At 40.4% G+C, this 17,170-nt stretch overlaps 1 protein-coding gene across 3 annotated transcripts; it reads right to left on the reverse strand.

The window, feature by feature from the left end:
• Positions 1 to 982: 982 nt before the first annotated feature.
• ARL14EP (ADP ribosylation factor like GTPase 14 effector protein) lies at positions 983 to 10,441 on the reverse strand. 3 transcript variants are annotated; one of them, XM_025203347.1, is made up of 5 exons: positions 10,285 to 10,441; positions 9,461 to 9,586; positions 6,190 to 6,698; positions 5,299 to 5,429; positions 983 to 4,474 (listed from the first exon to the last, which is right to left on the reverse strand). In XM_025203347.1, exons 3-5 carry the CDS (start codon positions 6,610 to 6,612, stop codon positions 4,246 to 4,248), a joined length of 783 nt encoding a protein of 260 aa, XP_025059132.1. In that variant the 5' UTR covers positions 6,613 to 6,698; positions 9,461 to 9,586; positions 10,285 to 10,441; the 3' UTR covers positions 983 to 4,245. The 3 variants fall into 3 exon arrangements, with proteins under 3 accessions (XP_025059132.1, XP_025059133.1, XP_006022985.1); XM_025203348.1 differs by having other exon boundaries at positions 9,418 to 9,586; XM_006022923.3 differs by lacking the exon at positions 9,461 to 9,586.
• Positions 10,442 to 17,170: the final 6,729 nt, after the last annotated feature.

The following is a 17,170-nucleotide window of genomic DNA, read 5'->3' on the forward strand; positions in this document are numbered from 1 at the left end:
ATTTAGAAACCTTTAATTGAATTGCTTATAAAAGGAGTTGGTAGATATTTGGCCACATCATAACATGCTGCAAGAACCTAATTTTGAAGATTTAGGGCAGGTCTCTTCAACTGGCAGCCCACAGGGGCCACAAGAGGTTAGGTTTTGGTGCCTGGCCCCTGCCTGGCTGCTATTTCCCCTATTGCTCCAGACCTCACTCCCTCCTCTGGATTCTGTTATGTGCCTGTCTTGGGGAGTGGTGGTATAGCATGGTCCAATGTAGGAAGTTCAGGGTGAGACTAGAGCCACAGTATCCATATGGGGTTGTTGCATTGGGAAGGAGAGGATGATAGCATCCATGCAGGCATATCCTGCAAAGGGATGGTGGGGGTCCATGGAGCATGTAGTCTAGGGGCCAGTGAGTCCTACTAGTACAGCCCACAGGTAATGCAGGTCGTGGCCACTTAGAAGTTGAACAGCCTTAATTTAGCGTATGATGTAGCAAAAAAATCTTTAATCTTGTTTCATTTGCGTTAAATTTAGTGACTTAGCTCACTTATAACTAAAGTAATTTTCAAACTTGTTATAAGGGTAGAGGAACTTGCAGTGGAATAAGTGAGCTAAATTACTGTAACTTTAACTGTTTCCATTCAAGATTTAAGTTACAGCAGTTTTGCTACACTTGGCTTCCTACGGAAGCATGCAAACATAAGATACTTCATAAAAACTGCTGCAACCTCCTAAACTGGAATTCCCTCACCCCTTTTCAAGCAGTGCAAAGTTCCCTTATGGACTACTACTTAACAACAACATGTAGTTCGTTTCAACTGAGAATGGGAAGAAATAATCTTTCAATTACCATACATTTCTGCTGTTGGGAAAAAACATTATATATCTTTTAAGTTTATAGAAGGCAAAGCTTTCAACCTGCTCAGGGCCCAATGTGGGGTGCATTGTTTGACCAAGATTGCAACGAGGAATGCAAAGCCATTATGGATTTAAGAAACATATAACGAGCATTTTTTAATAAAAAGGACCATTTCTACAAATCTTGCTTTCATTAATTTCTGATGTATTTTTCAACAATAAAACATAGATGTTAGGGAACCTTGGGAATGAAAAGGGAACATATGAGAGGTAACAAGTTCATCCGTCAGTTCTTTACTAGAATATTATCTGAATGCTCGATGGAAAGGGAAGGAACATGGATATACTCATGAAAAACGAAGGGAAGCAGGGAGGAGATCCATTTTTATTGCATATACCTTTAGTTTTGTTTCATGTCCAGTGATTGCTTGACATGATATTTAGATATTTAACAGTATTTCTCTGTCTTCACAATAGATCTGATGAGACAAAACAACATATTGAATTTACTTAGAAGTATTTAATACCCTTTCCGGTCTATATGAACTGGTGCTACAAAAAGCATTAAAAATACAGATTGCACATACAATAATTGTGCCACTCTTGCTGAAAGATTTTCAGTTTCCTTTCAGCACCAGAGCAACCTGAAGCAGGATCTTGATCACTTCAATACCTACATTTTAGATGCCTTGTATCAGTGGAATCCAAATACTAGAATTTAGCATATAGGCTCTTCTGGGAGGTAGGTTTGTTTCCTCCAGTTGTGAAAGAGGATATCCAGCTCTACCACTTTGCAAATATCCTAACCACTAGTTTTATAAAAGATGCCTTGGAAGCAGCAATGATGCCAAAGCCTAAGTCAGGTCAAAGATCCTCCTGACCCTAAGAACCTATTGGATTAGTATGCCTAATGCATAACACTTCCTATAGCCAACAACACACAAGAAAGATGTGGCTAGCATTACATCTGAAGTGGAAGTCCGAAACAGAGCTTGAACTTAAGGTATTAACTACCCTGCCGCTGCACTCCTCCCTCCCCTGGAGGTCATGTATTCAGGATAAAGCAACTGCATTTTACAAGGTATGCAAATTCAAATGGGATGTGAATACCAATTTTTAGAACTAAGATAACATGACTTCCTCATGTTGCTAACATTGTATCCAGCTGTTAACTCTCCAGGCAAATAAGCAGATTCATATTTAAAGCTAGCCAGTAACAGGCAGCTAGGCTGAAATTCACTTGAGCAAAATGAAACACCTTCACTTCCTTGCCACTGTGCACCAAACCTATGCATCAAAAGACCCTTAATCTCTGCAAATCAATCTTTACGTGCTCATGTTGGGGTGAATAGTCAGGCTCTGAGAAGTTAAAACTCACTATCCATAGCAAATCTTCTGAGAACAACCAAATCAGTAACTAAAGCTTATATTTTAAGTTATGATGATATTTTAAGCACTTAATATCATCTTTGTTCTAAAAACTATACCATAAGCCACAGCTAGACTTTTTTTTTGATTTATGAAACAGGAGAAAGCTACAGGAGCAGAGCCCCTTTAAAGAGCAGATATTATAACCTTTACACTTTAATTAGGAGAGGGATGAAACTGAACAGAGAAATAAAATCCTTTGGGACCACCTGGTAGAAGGAAGAGTGAATTGGATATATGAACAGAGTTCTGAGGAATATTATATTACACTACAATAAAACCAAGCTTTAAAAAAAACAAACAAAAAAACAAAAACCCTTCTAGCTAAAGCAACTTGGCAAAAGCCACTAAAATATCCAGCGTTTTTGGAAAACTGTTAATCTAAAAACAGTTCTATTTTGATTGGACAGGGCTTAAGACAGTTTTACCCTCAATTTACTTAGTAACTTGACAACTTTCCTACTGAAGTAGGAAATTGAAAGATTAAGTATATTTTACCAAGTTGATGAGACTGTGCTTTAATATTGTGATACTACACAGAAGTTACAAAGAACTTAAACTACTAACATATATATTTTTTACATACTATATAAGAAAATTGTAGTTACTAGTCAGTGAACACAAAATCTAATAAAAAGACTATCCCAGTAAGTGAACAGATTAAAAAATGCACCGAGTTTGAATTGCTGCTTAGTATTTCATCAGTACCAGCAGATGTCAGTGTAAGTTAGAGAGATAAGGTTAGTAAAAATAATTTCATATCCAGCTATGCACAACTTAAAAATTAGTTCTATAGCTGCAAATCTATTGAAATGAAAGTTATGTACTAAATAATAAAATAGCAGAATGATGAAATCTGCCATTAGTAAATTTTATCAAGAAGGCAACTAACTCCTTGAGCACCGCTGATGTGAATAATTCCATAAATACAAATTTGACACGCCAAAACTCCCAGTAAGATTTTTTTATATCATCCAAAAGGTTGAGATTGCTTAACAGTACAAATGCTACTCTTTAAAAGTTTGTTAGAACTTCTACCATAAAAAAATCTACTTTCCATGAATTTTTCTATGACATGGGTATAAAACATTCATTTGGTGTGAAGTCAGGGATACAGTTTCAATCAAAGGAATAACATTCAAATCTGACTGATTTGTTTGCCTATATTTAGTCTGAATATTAATGGAAGGAAGACTTTTGGGTGATTTTCAGCTACTAAGTAAACAAATTGAAATAGTCATCAGTCTAACATGGACTAACTACATCCAACTTTTGCGTACAAAACACTATCTCTAATCCCAAGTAATTTCAATAAGGCTATACAAAATTCAGCTAAAAGCAGTTGCCTGAATAATAAAACAGGACACCACATTCTTTTACTGGACTGACATCCCCCCCCAAAATATCCAGCTCAATATTTCCAGTGCATTGGACATGCTGTTGATCCTTTTTAAGTCTGATGGAAGGCAGGTCCACATCTCACTTTAGAAGACAGAGTATTTACGATTATGCAACACATAATACTGGATATGACTGCCAATGAATTAAGTTTAAAATGTGTAGTAGTTTAAATTAAAGACACATTAAATATAAGCAGAAACACTGAGTCTTTAAAGGTAGAGATTGATCAAGAAGAGATGCATGAAAATAGTATTCTCTATAGAGAGGGACTATGAAGTAGCTAATTCCAGATTTCTTTTAGCATTTTCCCCCTGCACTTCGATACAATATTTCATTAACTACTAATGCACTGCAACAATTCAGTCACGTTGCTGATTTGCGTAAATTGAATATAAGGTGGTATGAAGTGTGACAATACACCAACATGATAAAGAGCCTTTCTAAAAATCAGATCAACATGGATATGGAACTGTAAACACTTAATGTATGTGTGATGATGGATTCCACTCATTTTCAACAGGCTAAGTTCCGTATTTAGATGCAATACATCAATCAATATATATTTGTACATTAACCAGCGTGTTTATTGCGAATAATTTCTCCTCCTTCTATTTCAATTTGTTCATATAACCACTTGCGGTCACAGCGGCATTCAGCTCCACATTTATTGGAACTACACTTGGGACAAGCATAGAAACATCCCAGGCAATCTTCATCAAGACAGTCACAGAGGTCCATCCCACTGACAATCAGAAGTCCCTGGCTATCATAGACTTTACTCTTTGCTGGTATAATTTGCCTGTATAATAAAAAACAGTTATTATGAATTGCTGGAAATAAAAGGAGAGATGCAACTAATTTCTTTTGTGAATTTTGGTTTCAAGCATTTTATCAGTTTTCTTGTTTAGCACCAAGCCATTTTAAAAATCTGTACCTAGTATACACCTTGTTTTCTCCCTTCATAAAAACTAGTGCCTTACATTTTTTTAGCCCTTTAACACAGATAGTTCACAGGAATGTTCTCACTTGTCATATCCTTACCACAATCCCATATTCAGTTAACTGTAACTCAGTTTACATTTTACTCATTGCTTACCCCCCACCTCCTAATTCTATTCAATCCAAGGAATGGATTACTAACAAACAGGGGGAAAAATCATATCAGATAAAGAAGCTGTAGTTCAATTGTGGAGTCCTGCCAAATTTGATGTGGCATTAGTCTTTCCTAACAAAGTTTATTTATATACACTCCTAAATTTGTTTAGCTTGCCTTTAAAACAAGAATACTCTGATTTAGGGGGCTTTTGCACTTCAAAAGTGCAACAAGAACGATTATATTTAGCATGGTGACTCCCTGAACATCTCTCTCTCATAAAGCTTACATTACCTTTGGTTATTTTAACACAAAGGCAACTGATTAAACAAAATATTGCATTAAAATATTATTACGAGACTTGGATATATAAGGACAATTTATCCTAGTCCAACCTTTAAAAAGATGGAAACAAGCACCCCAAATTATGGAGAAATCTGAAATAGAGTTCATAAAACAGAGACGTTTCCCCCTCCTCATGAGACACATGAAAGGAAATTATACTTGAGTTAATACAGGAAACAGCTCACCTGTCAGAAATAGTTGATATACTTTTTGTTTGTAGCCTTCTTTTTTCTCTTTTACTGGTTTCTGGAGTAAATTCAGTCTGTCGTCCTGGATTAGCAAACTGCAGGGACTTCAAAGCTTTAGCTGTTCGTCCCTGAACAAAGATAGAAATTCTCATTTTAAATATTAATACTAAACCAATTCCATAGGAAAATTAACCATCAAGCCTTAGGTAAATTGTTGAAGTCAATTTGTGCACGAGCGTTGCATTTCCCAGCAGGTAACAAGATGAATCTTAAAAGAAGAGTGTTACAACAAGTAATTGTGCCACTTAATGGTGCAAGTTAAATGAATAAACAAAAATACAACTCTTACTTGAATAACTGGAATGGATTCTCATTTTCTGATTCTCACTCTAAACTCTTATACTTTCCTCATCAGGCTTTAATGTGTTAGCAAAAATACAGTTTTAGCTTCCTGGGCTAGAAGGGCAAGTGTTTCTAAAGTACAAAGCTATTTTTTCTGAGAAAGAGTCTATGGCTTTTATTAGTTTCACACATGTTAATGTATACACAACCTTTTTCAGACTGCATAATGCTAATTAGCAACCCGAGAAAAATCCTACACACGTCCATAAAAAGCAAAAAAATTCACGACATCTTCTCTCACAAGGGCTCTTGTAGAATTTTAAAGACAAGTGAGTAAAAAAAATTTGTCAGTCTCTTTTAAAAGGACACAGAGCTTCCAACAAAAGGCATATAAACAATATGAGTTACCAGAGACTTAAGCGACTAAATACTTTCAGATTTTCAGGAAAAGACTTAAGAACGTTCTTTACGTAGGACTCAAATGAAGCCAGCCCCACCCCATTAGTGTGGGGAATTAGAGGGGTGAAAAATTATCCATATACATACGTCTGAATCAAGTTTCCTTCTTTGGCGATCTTCAGAATCAACTTCCACACGTCCATAGATTATCTGCATACACTTTGGACAAAGCTTCCAGCCAGGTACAAACTGTCTTCCAAACTTGGCACTTAGAAAAGTTGCATCATGTAAGTCAATTGCACGTAAATTTTTCTTTGATAATTTTCTGTGCTCATTAAATGGGTCACAACATGATCTTTGCATGTCTTCAAATCTGTCAATGTAAATTGTGGCGTGATGGAAGCAGATTGTATTGTTCTCAGAAAGAGACATTCCAGTCCTAAGCTGAAGTAACATCAGATCTGATGATGGTATTTCTTGTTTAGTCTTGAAGCCAATGTAACGAGTATAGTAGGTCTTATGACACTCATTGGCAACTTGAAGTTGAATTCCAACTGAACATGGATCCATCTTACTTGATCAGTACAATCTATTTCACTGTTATTTTGCCTAGAATCAATTCTTTGTAGTCTTTAGTAGTTTCTATGAGGATCACCCTGGAGAAAGCATTAAAGTCAATCAGATTTATGCTGCAAACCTTTATCTGAAAGCTTTACAGACTAGGCTCAAATATTAAAAACCCTAAAATTAATTTCATAAGGAGCCCTAGTGTACTACTTCCTTTTATTAAGCAGTATAAGGCTGAAATTACATTTTATTTTATTCAAGAATTAATTATTTTATACTCTCTTCAGAGGCAGTTTTATATTCAACCCAAGTTAAAGACTGATTCTTAATGTAAGACCTACACACAAGAGTACAGATCTCAGAAAGTACACTTATATACATGGTTGTCTGATACAATATCCACTTGAAACTAGCTGCAAACCCAACATGAGCGTGAAAGCATCAAAACATCTGCTACAAGGCTTGGGTTACTTCTAGCACAACACAATTGCATTTGCTTGAAGCCAAAGGGTTAAGAAGCTTTCATATAAGCATTAATTTGCTTTTTAAACAAACACTCATGAGCAACCTTAAACTAAGATGAATATAAACCTAACTTAATTATACAATTCAACTACACACAATTTTGCATATATAAAAGGATTAGAAAAATTAATAATTGTACATATTTGTCCTAAAACACTGTACTATCAATTTATTGAAGTATTGGCCACTTGTACCCTAGAAGAAGGAACTCTAGAACTATTGGGGCTGTCACATCAGACAAAAAGATAACCACCCCAAAATGATAATCTTTCAAGAAGAGGAAAACTGAATATTTCATGAAACATCTAGACCAATATAAAAGAAAATGACACCAACTGTCTAAGACTCAATGATTTCCTGATATGAAACAAATAAGTTAATAGGTTCTCTTTTTTTTCTTTTTTTTACAAAAGGCTGTGTAAAGCCATTGTCTGGAGCTTTTGCAGCAGAAATCCCCTTGATTGTAATGCTTTAGAGTTTTCCTAAAAAAAAGTGCATTTGAAATTTAGTTTCATAATCAGAATGTAATTATGACTATGCATGGGTGTTATAATTATGTCTTTTTATATACACAATAGCTTAGTGGTCTTTTGCATGACATGTTTCCAAAATCAAATTATTTGTGGGGGCACCATTTTTGGCGAGTATGAAAGCTATTTCCAGTGCAAAGCTTCTAGCCAGTTCTGTGCATAATTCCCTACTAGTTTCAAGACAGATTTATCCTACAGAGCAACAGCTTTTACTATTGTTTAGTATTCTATTCTATTATCCCTAACTCCTTATTTAAAATTCCATGAGATGTGCAGGATCCCCAGCAATAGTTTTGGATAGCGTGGAAACAGTGAAGAATATTACACCATACAGTAGTGGTTCTCAGCCTTTTTGCATTCAGGGCACCCCTCTATAACATTTCTGAATTTGGTACCATGCTGGTTGAGAACCACTGTTGCACAGCCTATGTTTATTTCAGTGGTTCTCAACAGGGGCTTTGCAACAGCAGCTGCAGCCATGGCCAAGTGGAACTGCCCAGATCAGAAAGTGGCTGGGGGAAGTGCATGAGCTCCTGCCTGCGTTAGGGTTATCTGGTGGACTTCAAATGCCCACTTCTGCCGCAGTCCTTTATGACATGACCACCCATGCTCCTCCCAGAAACAGAAACACATGGGTAAGCCCCACCTGGCATTGGTCTGGCAGCCTGGAGATTTATCCATGTGTTTCTCTCCAAGTTGCCGTCACCAGGTGCAACTGCCTCATGCAGACTAGAAAGGGAAGCAGTAGAAATGGATGTTCCCGCCTGCATTAGGTTTAAAATTCTCATCATTAAAGACCTTTGAATTAGGATTATCTGATAAACATAAGGCAAGCAGGAGAGTCTGCTCCTTCCCCAACCTCCTTCCCATCTGGCTCTCAGGCAGGATTTATTGACTACACTGGAGGAAATAGTCTACATGCAGAGAAATAACTGTTAAATGTCTGGAGTAAACTATATGTTGCCTCCCTTATATGTTAATGATAAGAATTTTAGCTTTTGAGCGAAAGCAAATGACATTCATGCTTACGGTGGTGCCGCTTTAAAGTGACTATAAACTCTTGGTTGTTTCTAGAACAGATATACAAAGGATACAAAAACTGTTCTTTTTTCTGTCTAATATTTTTACCACTAATATTTTTACTAATATTTGTCCACCATTTTGGTCTTCATTCCTTGATAGTGTGTGTATGCTACACTAATTATTTCCTTGAGTATTTTAAACTTCCTAATAACCGTTTGAGCTGCTTTATTATTACTTTTTTTTTTTTTTTTTTTACCCCTAGGGGAACCTCTTTTCCAAATTCCTTTGGAGATTTCATATTACAAATTACATTTAAAGAAGAGACAGATAAATACCACACACTGAATCAAATCATTATGCAAATGTCCAATACTTATGCAGTATCTTTGACATTCACAAAAATATAACTTCAGGCTAGATATAACAAGCAGTATGTGGCTAAGATAGCAGCGCAGGCTTCGTACTAGGGGTGCTTTTGTTTCTTGTCTCCTTTCCAAACAAGTGAAATATTTCTGAATAACTCTTACTCCCCATACAGCACGTGAGCTGGGCAAAACAGAGAACTGAGATAATTTAAACAATTTTTCAAGCGTGCAGGTTTGTCAAAGGCTTGAATGCTCGGAAGGTGCACTCGAAATAAACGATTAAAACCACTTGCTATTCCCCTAAGCCAAGTTAACTTTCAGAAACTGTCAGCTTGTCAACTGCTGTCCTTGGCAGGCATCCGTACTGGTGGACGAGGGCATCACTTGCAGCGCCAGCTGCACTCATACTTTGAGGAAGCGCCTTCACTGCGCCCTTCCACAATCACACGTTTACAGGAAGCACGTTACAGTCCTCGCTCGACTGATTTATATGCGCATCCTTGGCACAAACGCAGAAGCAGACGGCTTTTCAAGCTGGAGAGGGAAGAAATAGACACAGTTCTCTTTTTTTTTCCTCTTAGAGCAGCTTTCAGGTCAAACGGAGCGAATCGCAGGATTTCCCAGAGCGGAGTAGATGTGGGCTCCTCTTTTTTATTATTATTTTTTTTCTTTTTAAGATTTGCATTCGCAGGTGCGGCAGCTCCTAGTCGGCCCTGAGAAGCGTGAACAGACAGAGCGAGGCACGGGCCCAAGCGGGTGCTCGGCGAAGCGCTGGTGAGAGGCAAGGCTGGAGGCAGCGGTACTGGGGGGAGAGCACGCAGCTGCTGAAGAGGGACAGGAGGCGGCAGGGCACGGAGCAGCAGCTCAGCGGGGCAGGCACAAGCGACAGCGGGCGAGCAGGCGACAAGTGACCCCGCCCGCTCCCCCCCTCACTCCTCGACAGGAGAAAGACGGGGGCCGGCCAACAAGCGGGTGCTCGGCGAAGCGCTGGTGAGAGGCAAGGCTGGAGGCAGCGTTACTGGGGGACGAGCACGCAGCTGCTGAAGAGGGACAGGAGGCGGCAGGGCACGGAGCAGCAGCTCAGCGGGGCAGGCACAAGCGACAGCGGGCGAGCAGGCGACAAGTGACCCCGCCCGCTCCCCCCCTCACTCCGCCTTGACGTCACAGGGGACGCAGAGGGGGAAGGGGGCTCCCAACCGCCACCCCTCCCCCACTCCCACCCTGCGCCGTACCTTGCCGTAGGCTTTCTTCCGCCCCTGCCCCGCGGCCCCGGAGCCGGACTCGCGCGTCCCCCCGACGACAGCCGCGGTGCTTGAAGCCGCCATTAAAACTTGGTCCCCCTTCCGGCCGCGGCCCACTGGCGAAGCATAGAGAGAGCGGAACCGCCAGCAGGGCTAGAACATCGTTTCCGTTCCAGGGGGTGGAGCCAGAGCCGCGCTGACGTCACCAGTTGCCCGTGGGCTCCCTCCTGGGGGGGAGCTGCGCGCGCAGCCCCCCTCTGGAATGGGGGTGGAGCCTACCGGGGCGTAGGGAGAGCTGGTATCCTGTGCGGGGGGTGGGGAAAGCTGGGCTCCTGTGCCTCGCCATGGGCAGCGGTGGGAGGCGTGAAGGGTAGAGACTCTCCCACAGTTACATGCGCTGCATGGAAAAAGAAAACAAGTTTATATATTTTTCCATGTGTAAAACTGTAGTATTGGGGGAAGTCGTATTAAATGGAGGGTTGTCTTAGATTTGAGTAACACCGTACCTAGTTAAGTCTCTAGCGGTGCCTCTTTAGTGGGTGTGTCTAGAGGAGCTGCTTAGCCTAATAACGCTGTGCAGTAGTGTGGTGGTTAAAAACCATGCAAATAGCATAGTGTGCAGGGTTATTAGGCTCACGTGCAGGAAACATCACAAAATAACCATGGGCTACTAGTACTTTATTAAGCAAGTGCTAAACTAAATGTGCAGTATCTAAATGACCATGTAGATGTGCCTGGTTTCAAGCACATTTATGAGAAAGGAACATGGGTTCAGGGAAGTGTGTGCTCTCTCTATATCTTATATAGCTAGTCTTTAAAGGTGCCTGTGTACCCTGCCATCTGCCGGACTGCAGCTAACAAGTCTAACTACCTCTCCCTGTTTTCTAAAATCATCAACTATGCGCACAGCTACAGCCATTTATGACTATTTGTTTTCTCTGTTATTCCTGATTGGGAGGTGCTTGAGCAGCAGTCCTAATTGCCGATGGAAGCTTCCAAGTTTAGTCCATGCAAATGTGGCCCTGTCATGTAGAAAACCACCTTGTGCCTCAAATCAGCAATGATTAGAATGGAAAAACTACAGTGGGACTACTGTGGAGGGCTGCAGTGTGCTGTTGTCCCTTAAGCCAGTGTTTCCCAACCTTTTCCAGCCCAAGGCACACTTACATTAATAAAAATTTTCCATGGCACACCAGTTAAGGCATTCCCCATCCTCATACCTGTTGTAGCCCATTGCCATGGCAAAATTTCATGCCACATCTGTTCATTTTTGATGGCACACTTTTGTGCTGCACCACACTGGTTGGGAAACGCTGCATGAAACCACTGTTGTGCCCGGTACTCATAGCCTGTTGCAGGGTTAAAGAGGCTGCTGCTGTAATGTAGGCTCTGAAGGCCTGCCCAAATTACAGTATCCCAAATTAGAGGTGTACGCAAATTAGCTGTTAGGCATGATTGTAGTGCTGTGTGACCAGTGTGCTTTTAACACCCAGGCTTGTGAAGAGGTCCTTCAGAGGTAGCCTTCTGTTGTGCCTGCACTGGGGGAATCCATGTCTTGCTGCACCAACATTTTTATACTGTGAAGGACTGGAGTAAGGCTGAAGATTTCACTCATAATATTGATTATACGTCTTCTTCGTCTTCTTTTGTATGGCTGATGGAGATATGGAACAGCTACTATAATTTTACATTTAGGTGGCTGAGCCAGAAAGTTGTGTCAGGAGCAGCAGAGTATATCGCTGTGATGCCTCCTTCATATCTGTGGATCAGACATTGAGTCATTATATGTTCCATGGTCTGTTCCGAGTGACCACAGTCACACAAGGGATAGTTTCTAATTATCCATTTGTGCATCAAGTATCCACGTCTCCTGTGTTTTGTACAGATATGGATTAGAGTTGCCCATAAGCGTCGTGGGAGATCAAGCCTGGACATTCTGTGTTGAATCTATCATAAGATGTTTATTTGGATCTTCCTGTGAACTCCATTTGGTTTTCCAAGCTTCATCAGCATTGAAGTCTTATTGTTGAAGTTTAGGCGCATGGATCCAGAAGGGCTTGTACAACTTTAGGCAATAGTGAGGTGCGTTGTTGAGGTCCTGGTGGATGGGGAGACGTTTGTTTTCTTTAATTTGCTGGACAAATGGGTGGAGGATCTTATTATACTGATGAAATCCAACACTCAAGCTGAGAAGTACATAAAGAAATGTGTTGGTGGAAATATTAAATAAGGGCTCTGTCACAGTATGCAGTGATACCCACGATGGCTACCTGAGGCATGGATCTTATTGTGAAATGTTAAACTCCCCCTTCATGTTTGTGGTGGCCAGTGGCAGATCCAGAGGGGATGCAGTAGCACAGATGCACTTCTCTTTCAGTTGGCATTGTGGGAGTAGCAGTCTGGGACTTCTTTACATTTCCGAAGCAAGTAAGAATTCTCCTCATCCCTTCTGTGCTCAGGGCCCCCTGTGCCCCACAATCCACCGGAGCTGCTGTCCATGGCTGCTTTGGGGCTGGGGTGGCTCCAGAACCACTCCTGCCCTTCTCTAGTCAAGCTTCGTGGGTAACCAGGCTCAGCTTGATACAGTAGCAATGGGCAGATTTCTCCTTCCTGCCCAGTCCTCTGGGTGCTCCTTGCCAGTCTGGGAGTAGGCTCAGAGAAGGAGAACCCACCCATTACTGCTGTTGTCCTTGTCTGAGCCATGCTGTCTATGCAGCCTGATTGGACTGAGACAGGAGCAACTCTGGAACCTCTCCCAATTTAGTCAGGGGATGTGGAGAGGTGAGAGTGAGAGGGGAAGAGAAGTGCTGCTGAGCATGGAATGGAAGGGAAGGGACTGAGAGAGGGGAGGGAAGATTCTTACCAGATTGGGGGACTTAAATCTCATGGGATAGTCCACCTGCCTTGGTTGGAGGATGAAGCCACACCTCCAGCACTGGTTGCTGCTTCTGCACCCCCTTACCAAAATCCTGGATCCACTTCTGGTGGTGGCAGATTCTATCCAAAAGAATGTAGTTTGGCAAAGAAAAAAAATTCAAAGCTGCATTTTCTGGTAACTATTCTTCATCCTAATTCAGGGGCGGGCAATTATTTCAGGCGGAGGTCCACATACTGAGTTTTGGCAAGCCATGAAGGGCCACATGACAGACAGCCAGGGGCAGATAAATATTAATTTTCTAATTTTTTTAGGGGCCCCGTGGGCCAGATAGAATGGCCTGGTGGGCCGCATCTGCCCCACAGGGCACATTTTGCCCACCCCTCTCCTAAACTGAACTTTCAAGAATTGGAACCAACAAATAAGGCTAATTTGAAGTTTCTAGTCTTAATGTTTACCACTGTATGCTTAATTGCGTCATATCAGGAGAAAATAGGACTATATATCCTGCTGTAGAATATCAGTAAGAATAAATCACATTGATGAAGAAAAGAAATTAATAAATTGATGCTAACACAGAACAGCAATAAAAATGTATTTAATTATGGGCAGTCCTTTCCTTATATAGCTTCTACATTTTAGGCAACATTTCCATTATTTCCAGGACTGGTTTATCTAACTAATTACCAAACACAAATGGTGAAGAGACTTTAGGATTTGATATACTGAGTTTGATTAATGTTTTGCCTATGTAAATCTTAAGTGAGGCCTACAGTATCTGACCTCAAAATACGTAGATATTTTCAGATATCACACACATAGATACGGATTAATGACTGAACATATTTGATAGACACTTGGCTTTTCAATGCTTTCTGTAATCAAGTCCAAAACGATATATTTATGAAATTTAAGGGGCTCAACATGGTATAAATTCTATTTTCAATTACGTGTGTAGAATCTCACAAGGGATGTGTCTCTAGTGGGTTATGGAATAGAGAAAATCCCACACAATTTACTGATTCGTTTTGATGCACTGGCTGGGGGAGTAGTTAGCTGATTGCACGATTTCACAATGATTACACACTTAATTCATACAACACAATTTTATTTTAAAACTCTTTGCTATGTATATAACACTGCTTAGCTTAGAAATACCACAAACATTAAGAACACAATAATTACATATATCAGAAACAATGCTCCGAATTCACTTCCTTCCCAAACAATGCTATAAGAATTAGTATTACAAAAACAACTACAATTACAACTAAAAGTTAAATTTGAATCAATACTATTATTTTTCATAATATACTTACAATCCTAGAATTCCGAGAAGCCAAACACCTAAATATGGTTTCATTCCTCAGTAGTACAATTTTATGGGTTGGCCTCAGTAGTACAGTTCAATGGGCTCGCCTCAGCAATACGATTCAATGGGCTGGCCTCAATACTGATAGGACTAAGTCCCCTTCTTTCAGTCCCTTTCGGGCGCTCTGCAGCTTCAGCGTGAACTAAGAGATTCGTGTTCACGGAGAGGGTGGTTCATGTGATCAGTCTGATCCGGCCTACACTTGTGATTCTTCCTTCATTGTTCTGCAAGTATAGTCACCTCCAAATTGGGAGAGTAAGTTACAGTTTTTATTGAGTGAGTTACCGTCAATGGGCTCCTCCTACTCAAACCTGTCATTACCCCCAAATTTGGGCTCGGATCTTACTCAACAGATTCTTTTGCTTAGTAATTAGTTTCTTTTGTTGATCATTTTAATTACTTTTGGGGAACTTCCATATCACTGCAAGTGACCTTTTTCTTACCAATCTTGTCAAAAGGCTCTAGGGTTTGATCTCTCAGAACTCAGGATATTTGCTGAAGGGTCAATTTTCAGGTTCTCTTTGTAAAAGACTTCTAAAGATAAAATTCAAAAGTTAAGACTTTAAGCAAAGTCTGGATTTTCCACACGTAGTCCAAAACAATGATCTAGATAAGGAGATAAATCTTATCTTCTTCCTGAAACTGGCTAATGGGCAACCATTACAAACATTCAAACTATTTCATTCAATATGACAGGATGCTCAGAAAGCCCATGTGCCAAGCTTGCTTACATCTCTTCTAAATATATAGTTGATTTAATGAAGGATGCTACATCAAGACACCTTTCATACATTTCCTGGGTCATCTTGGCTTTGAACTTCCAACCTTATTACATATCTGAGGACAGAATTTTGGCTGGTAATGCATAGAAATTGGACAAAGTTTTAGAGCAAAGCTCAGTCTGTGCAAACTCATGGTAACTCAAACTGAAAAATAAAGTTTTCAGAAACTTGAGGGCTGAAACCACAGAACTTCACTTTGCAGGTCTAGCAAAGGCTTCTATCTGTTTTTCAGTTTGTTCAGTTCTTCGGTGGTCCTGCATGCAATGAGGCTGCAGAGCCAGCAGAGAGCATAGCAAACTCTGTTTAGTGGGTTGTATAAAAAATCTGGTTGCTGTTTCTTAAAAAACTACTTAACAATGGAGTTTTAGATTAAAAATAATTAGATCGAGAAGCACTTTCATGGACATCATTTAGATGGATTTTAGAGAAGTAATTACCATATTCTTTTTAATTTTCTCCTCAAAAAGTGCTTTCCCCCAAAGGGTTGCCATAATCTACCCCTAGTAGATCAGGCCAGGAGTCATTTCTGTTATTAGTCTATTATTTCTTTTAAAAATATTATTGAAAACTTTCTGCATCATTCTTTGGGATAAAATACCCTATATATCACCCAAGGATATGTGAATCTTACTGGCTGCTATTATTTGTCTTTTAAGTGTGCTTAAGTTACCTGTAGGCAGACCAGGGTCTGTGGGTAGATGTGATATCTTTTATTTAACCAACTAAATAGTTGGAACAATTGTTCTTTGCAAGCTTTCGGGCACAAACACCCTTCTTCAGGCATAGGGAGAGTCTGTACCTGTAGACATTATAGCTCTATATATGCAAAGTACCATGCACATTAGTGTTGCTATGTGAATGGTAATTATAACAAATAGAACATGCCTTAGTACCATATGCTGAAACAGAAATAAATATTTTTGCATAGGTGATATTTCTATTCAGTCAGAGGCACTGCAGTTTTAGCTCTCTAACAGTATGTGACATATGGCTTTGTTCTACAGTGAGCTAGTCCCTACTTAACCTTTGCTCTCATGAACCAGTGTTATGAACTTTATAGAATAATAGCTTTAAAAAATGGAAAAGACCCATAAGAACCATTCTATTACTATTTTTTCAGTACCTAAAGATGGCAATAACTACATGATCAGCACAAGGATCTGTTTTATGACTGTACTACCTCCAAGTGCTGTTCCTCCATACTTTAGTAACTGAATGTTTACTATTCAATTTAATCTTTTCAGCAGCATTCTAAATGGATAATAATAATAAAAAGATAAACTGTACTCAGACCAAATACAGCATGTCACAGGGGGAATCTAAGAATCATTTTAATGAACCAACACACTAGTATTAGTGTGGTGGAGGAAAATTAGGGGCTAGGGTGGGTCCCAGAATAGAGAGTAAATCCCAGGAGGAGGGAGATGCTTGGGAACACACAGAGCGGTATGTAGTGTTTCCAAAGTGAGTGCTCCACCATAATTGCCCAGCGCTGAGACTGGGCAAGTACTTCTGGCCCTGGAAAGAGGCAGCCAGGGACAGTGCCATAGCAATGAAGTTTGGTGCCTGGACCAAAGCCCGCAATGGAAGCACCCGGCTCACCCTGCACGCCTGGGGTGGTCGCCCCCCCTCTCCCGCCCATTGCTATGGCACTGGCTGGGGAGAGCCTCCTGTGTCCCTGTGGTCAGAACGCCAGGGAAGCTCTTTAGCTAGTGCCTGCCTGCCGGCATTGACAGAGCAGAGGTGCTTGGGAGAAAGGCGGGTGGTTGGGGGATCACCACGAAAGGAGGTTTGGCTGATGGGAATGTGGAGCTGTGTCTGGGAAGCTGGAAGGAGCCACTGGAGAAG

Source organism: Alligator sinensis, unplaced genomic scaffold, assembly GCF_000455745.1.
Source record: "Alligator sinensis unplaced genomic scaffold, ASM45574v1 scaffold165_1, whole genome shotgun sequence".
NCBI classification, from domain to species: domain Eukaryota; kingdom Metazoa; phylum Chordata; order Crocodylia; family Alligatoridae; genus Alligator; species Alligator sinensis.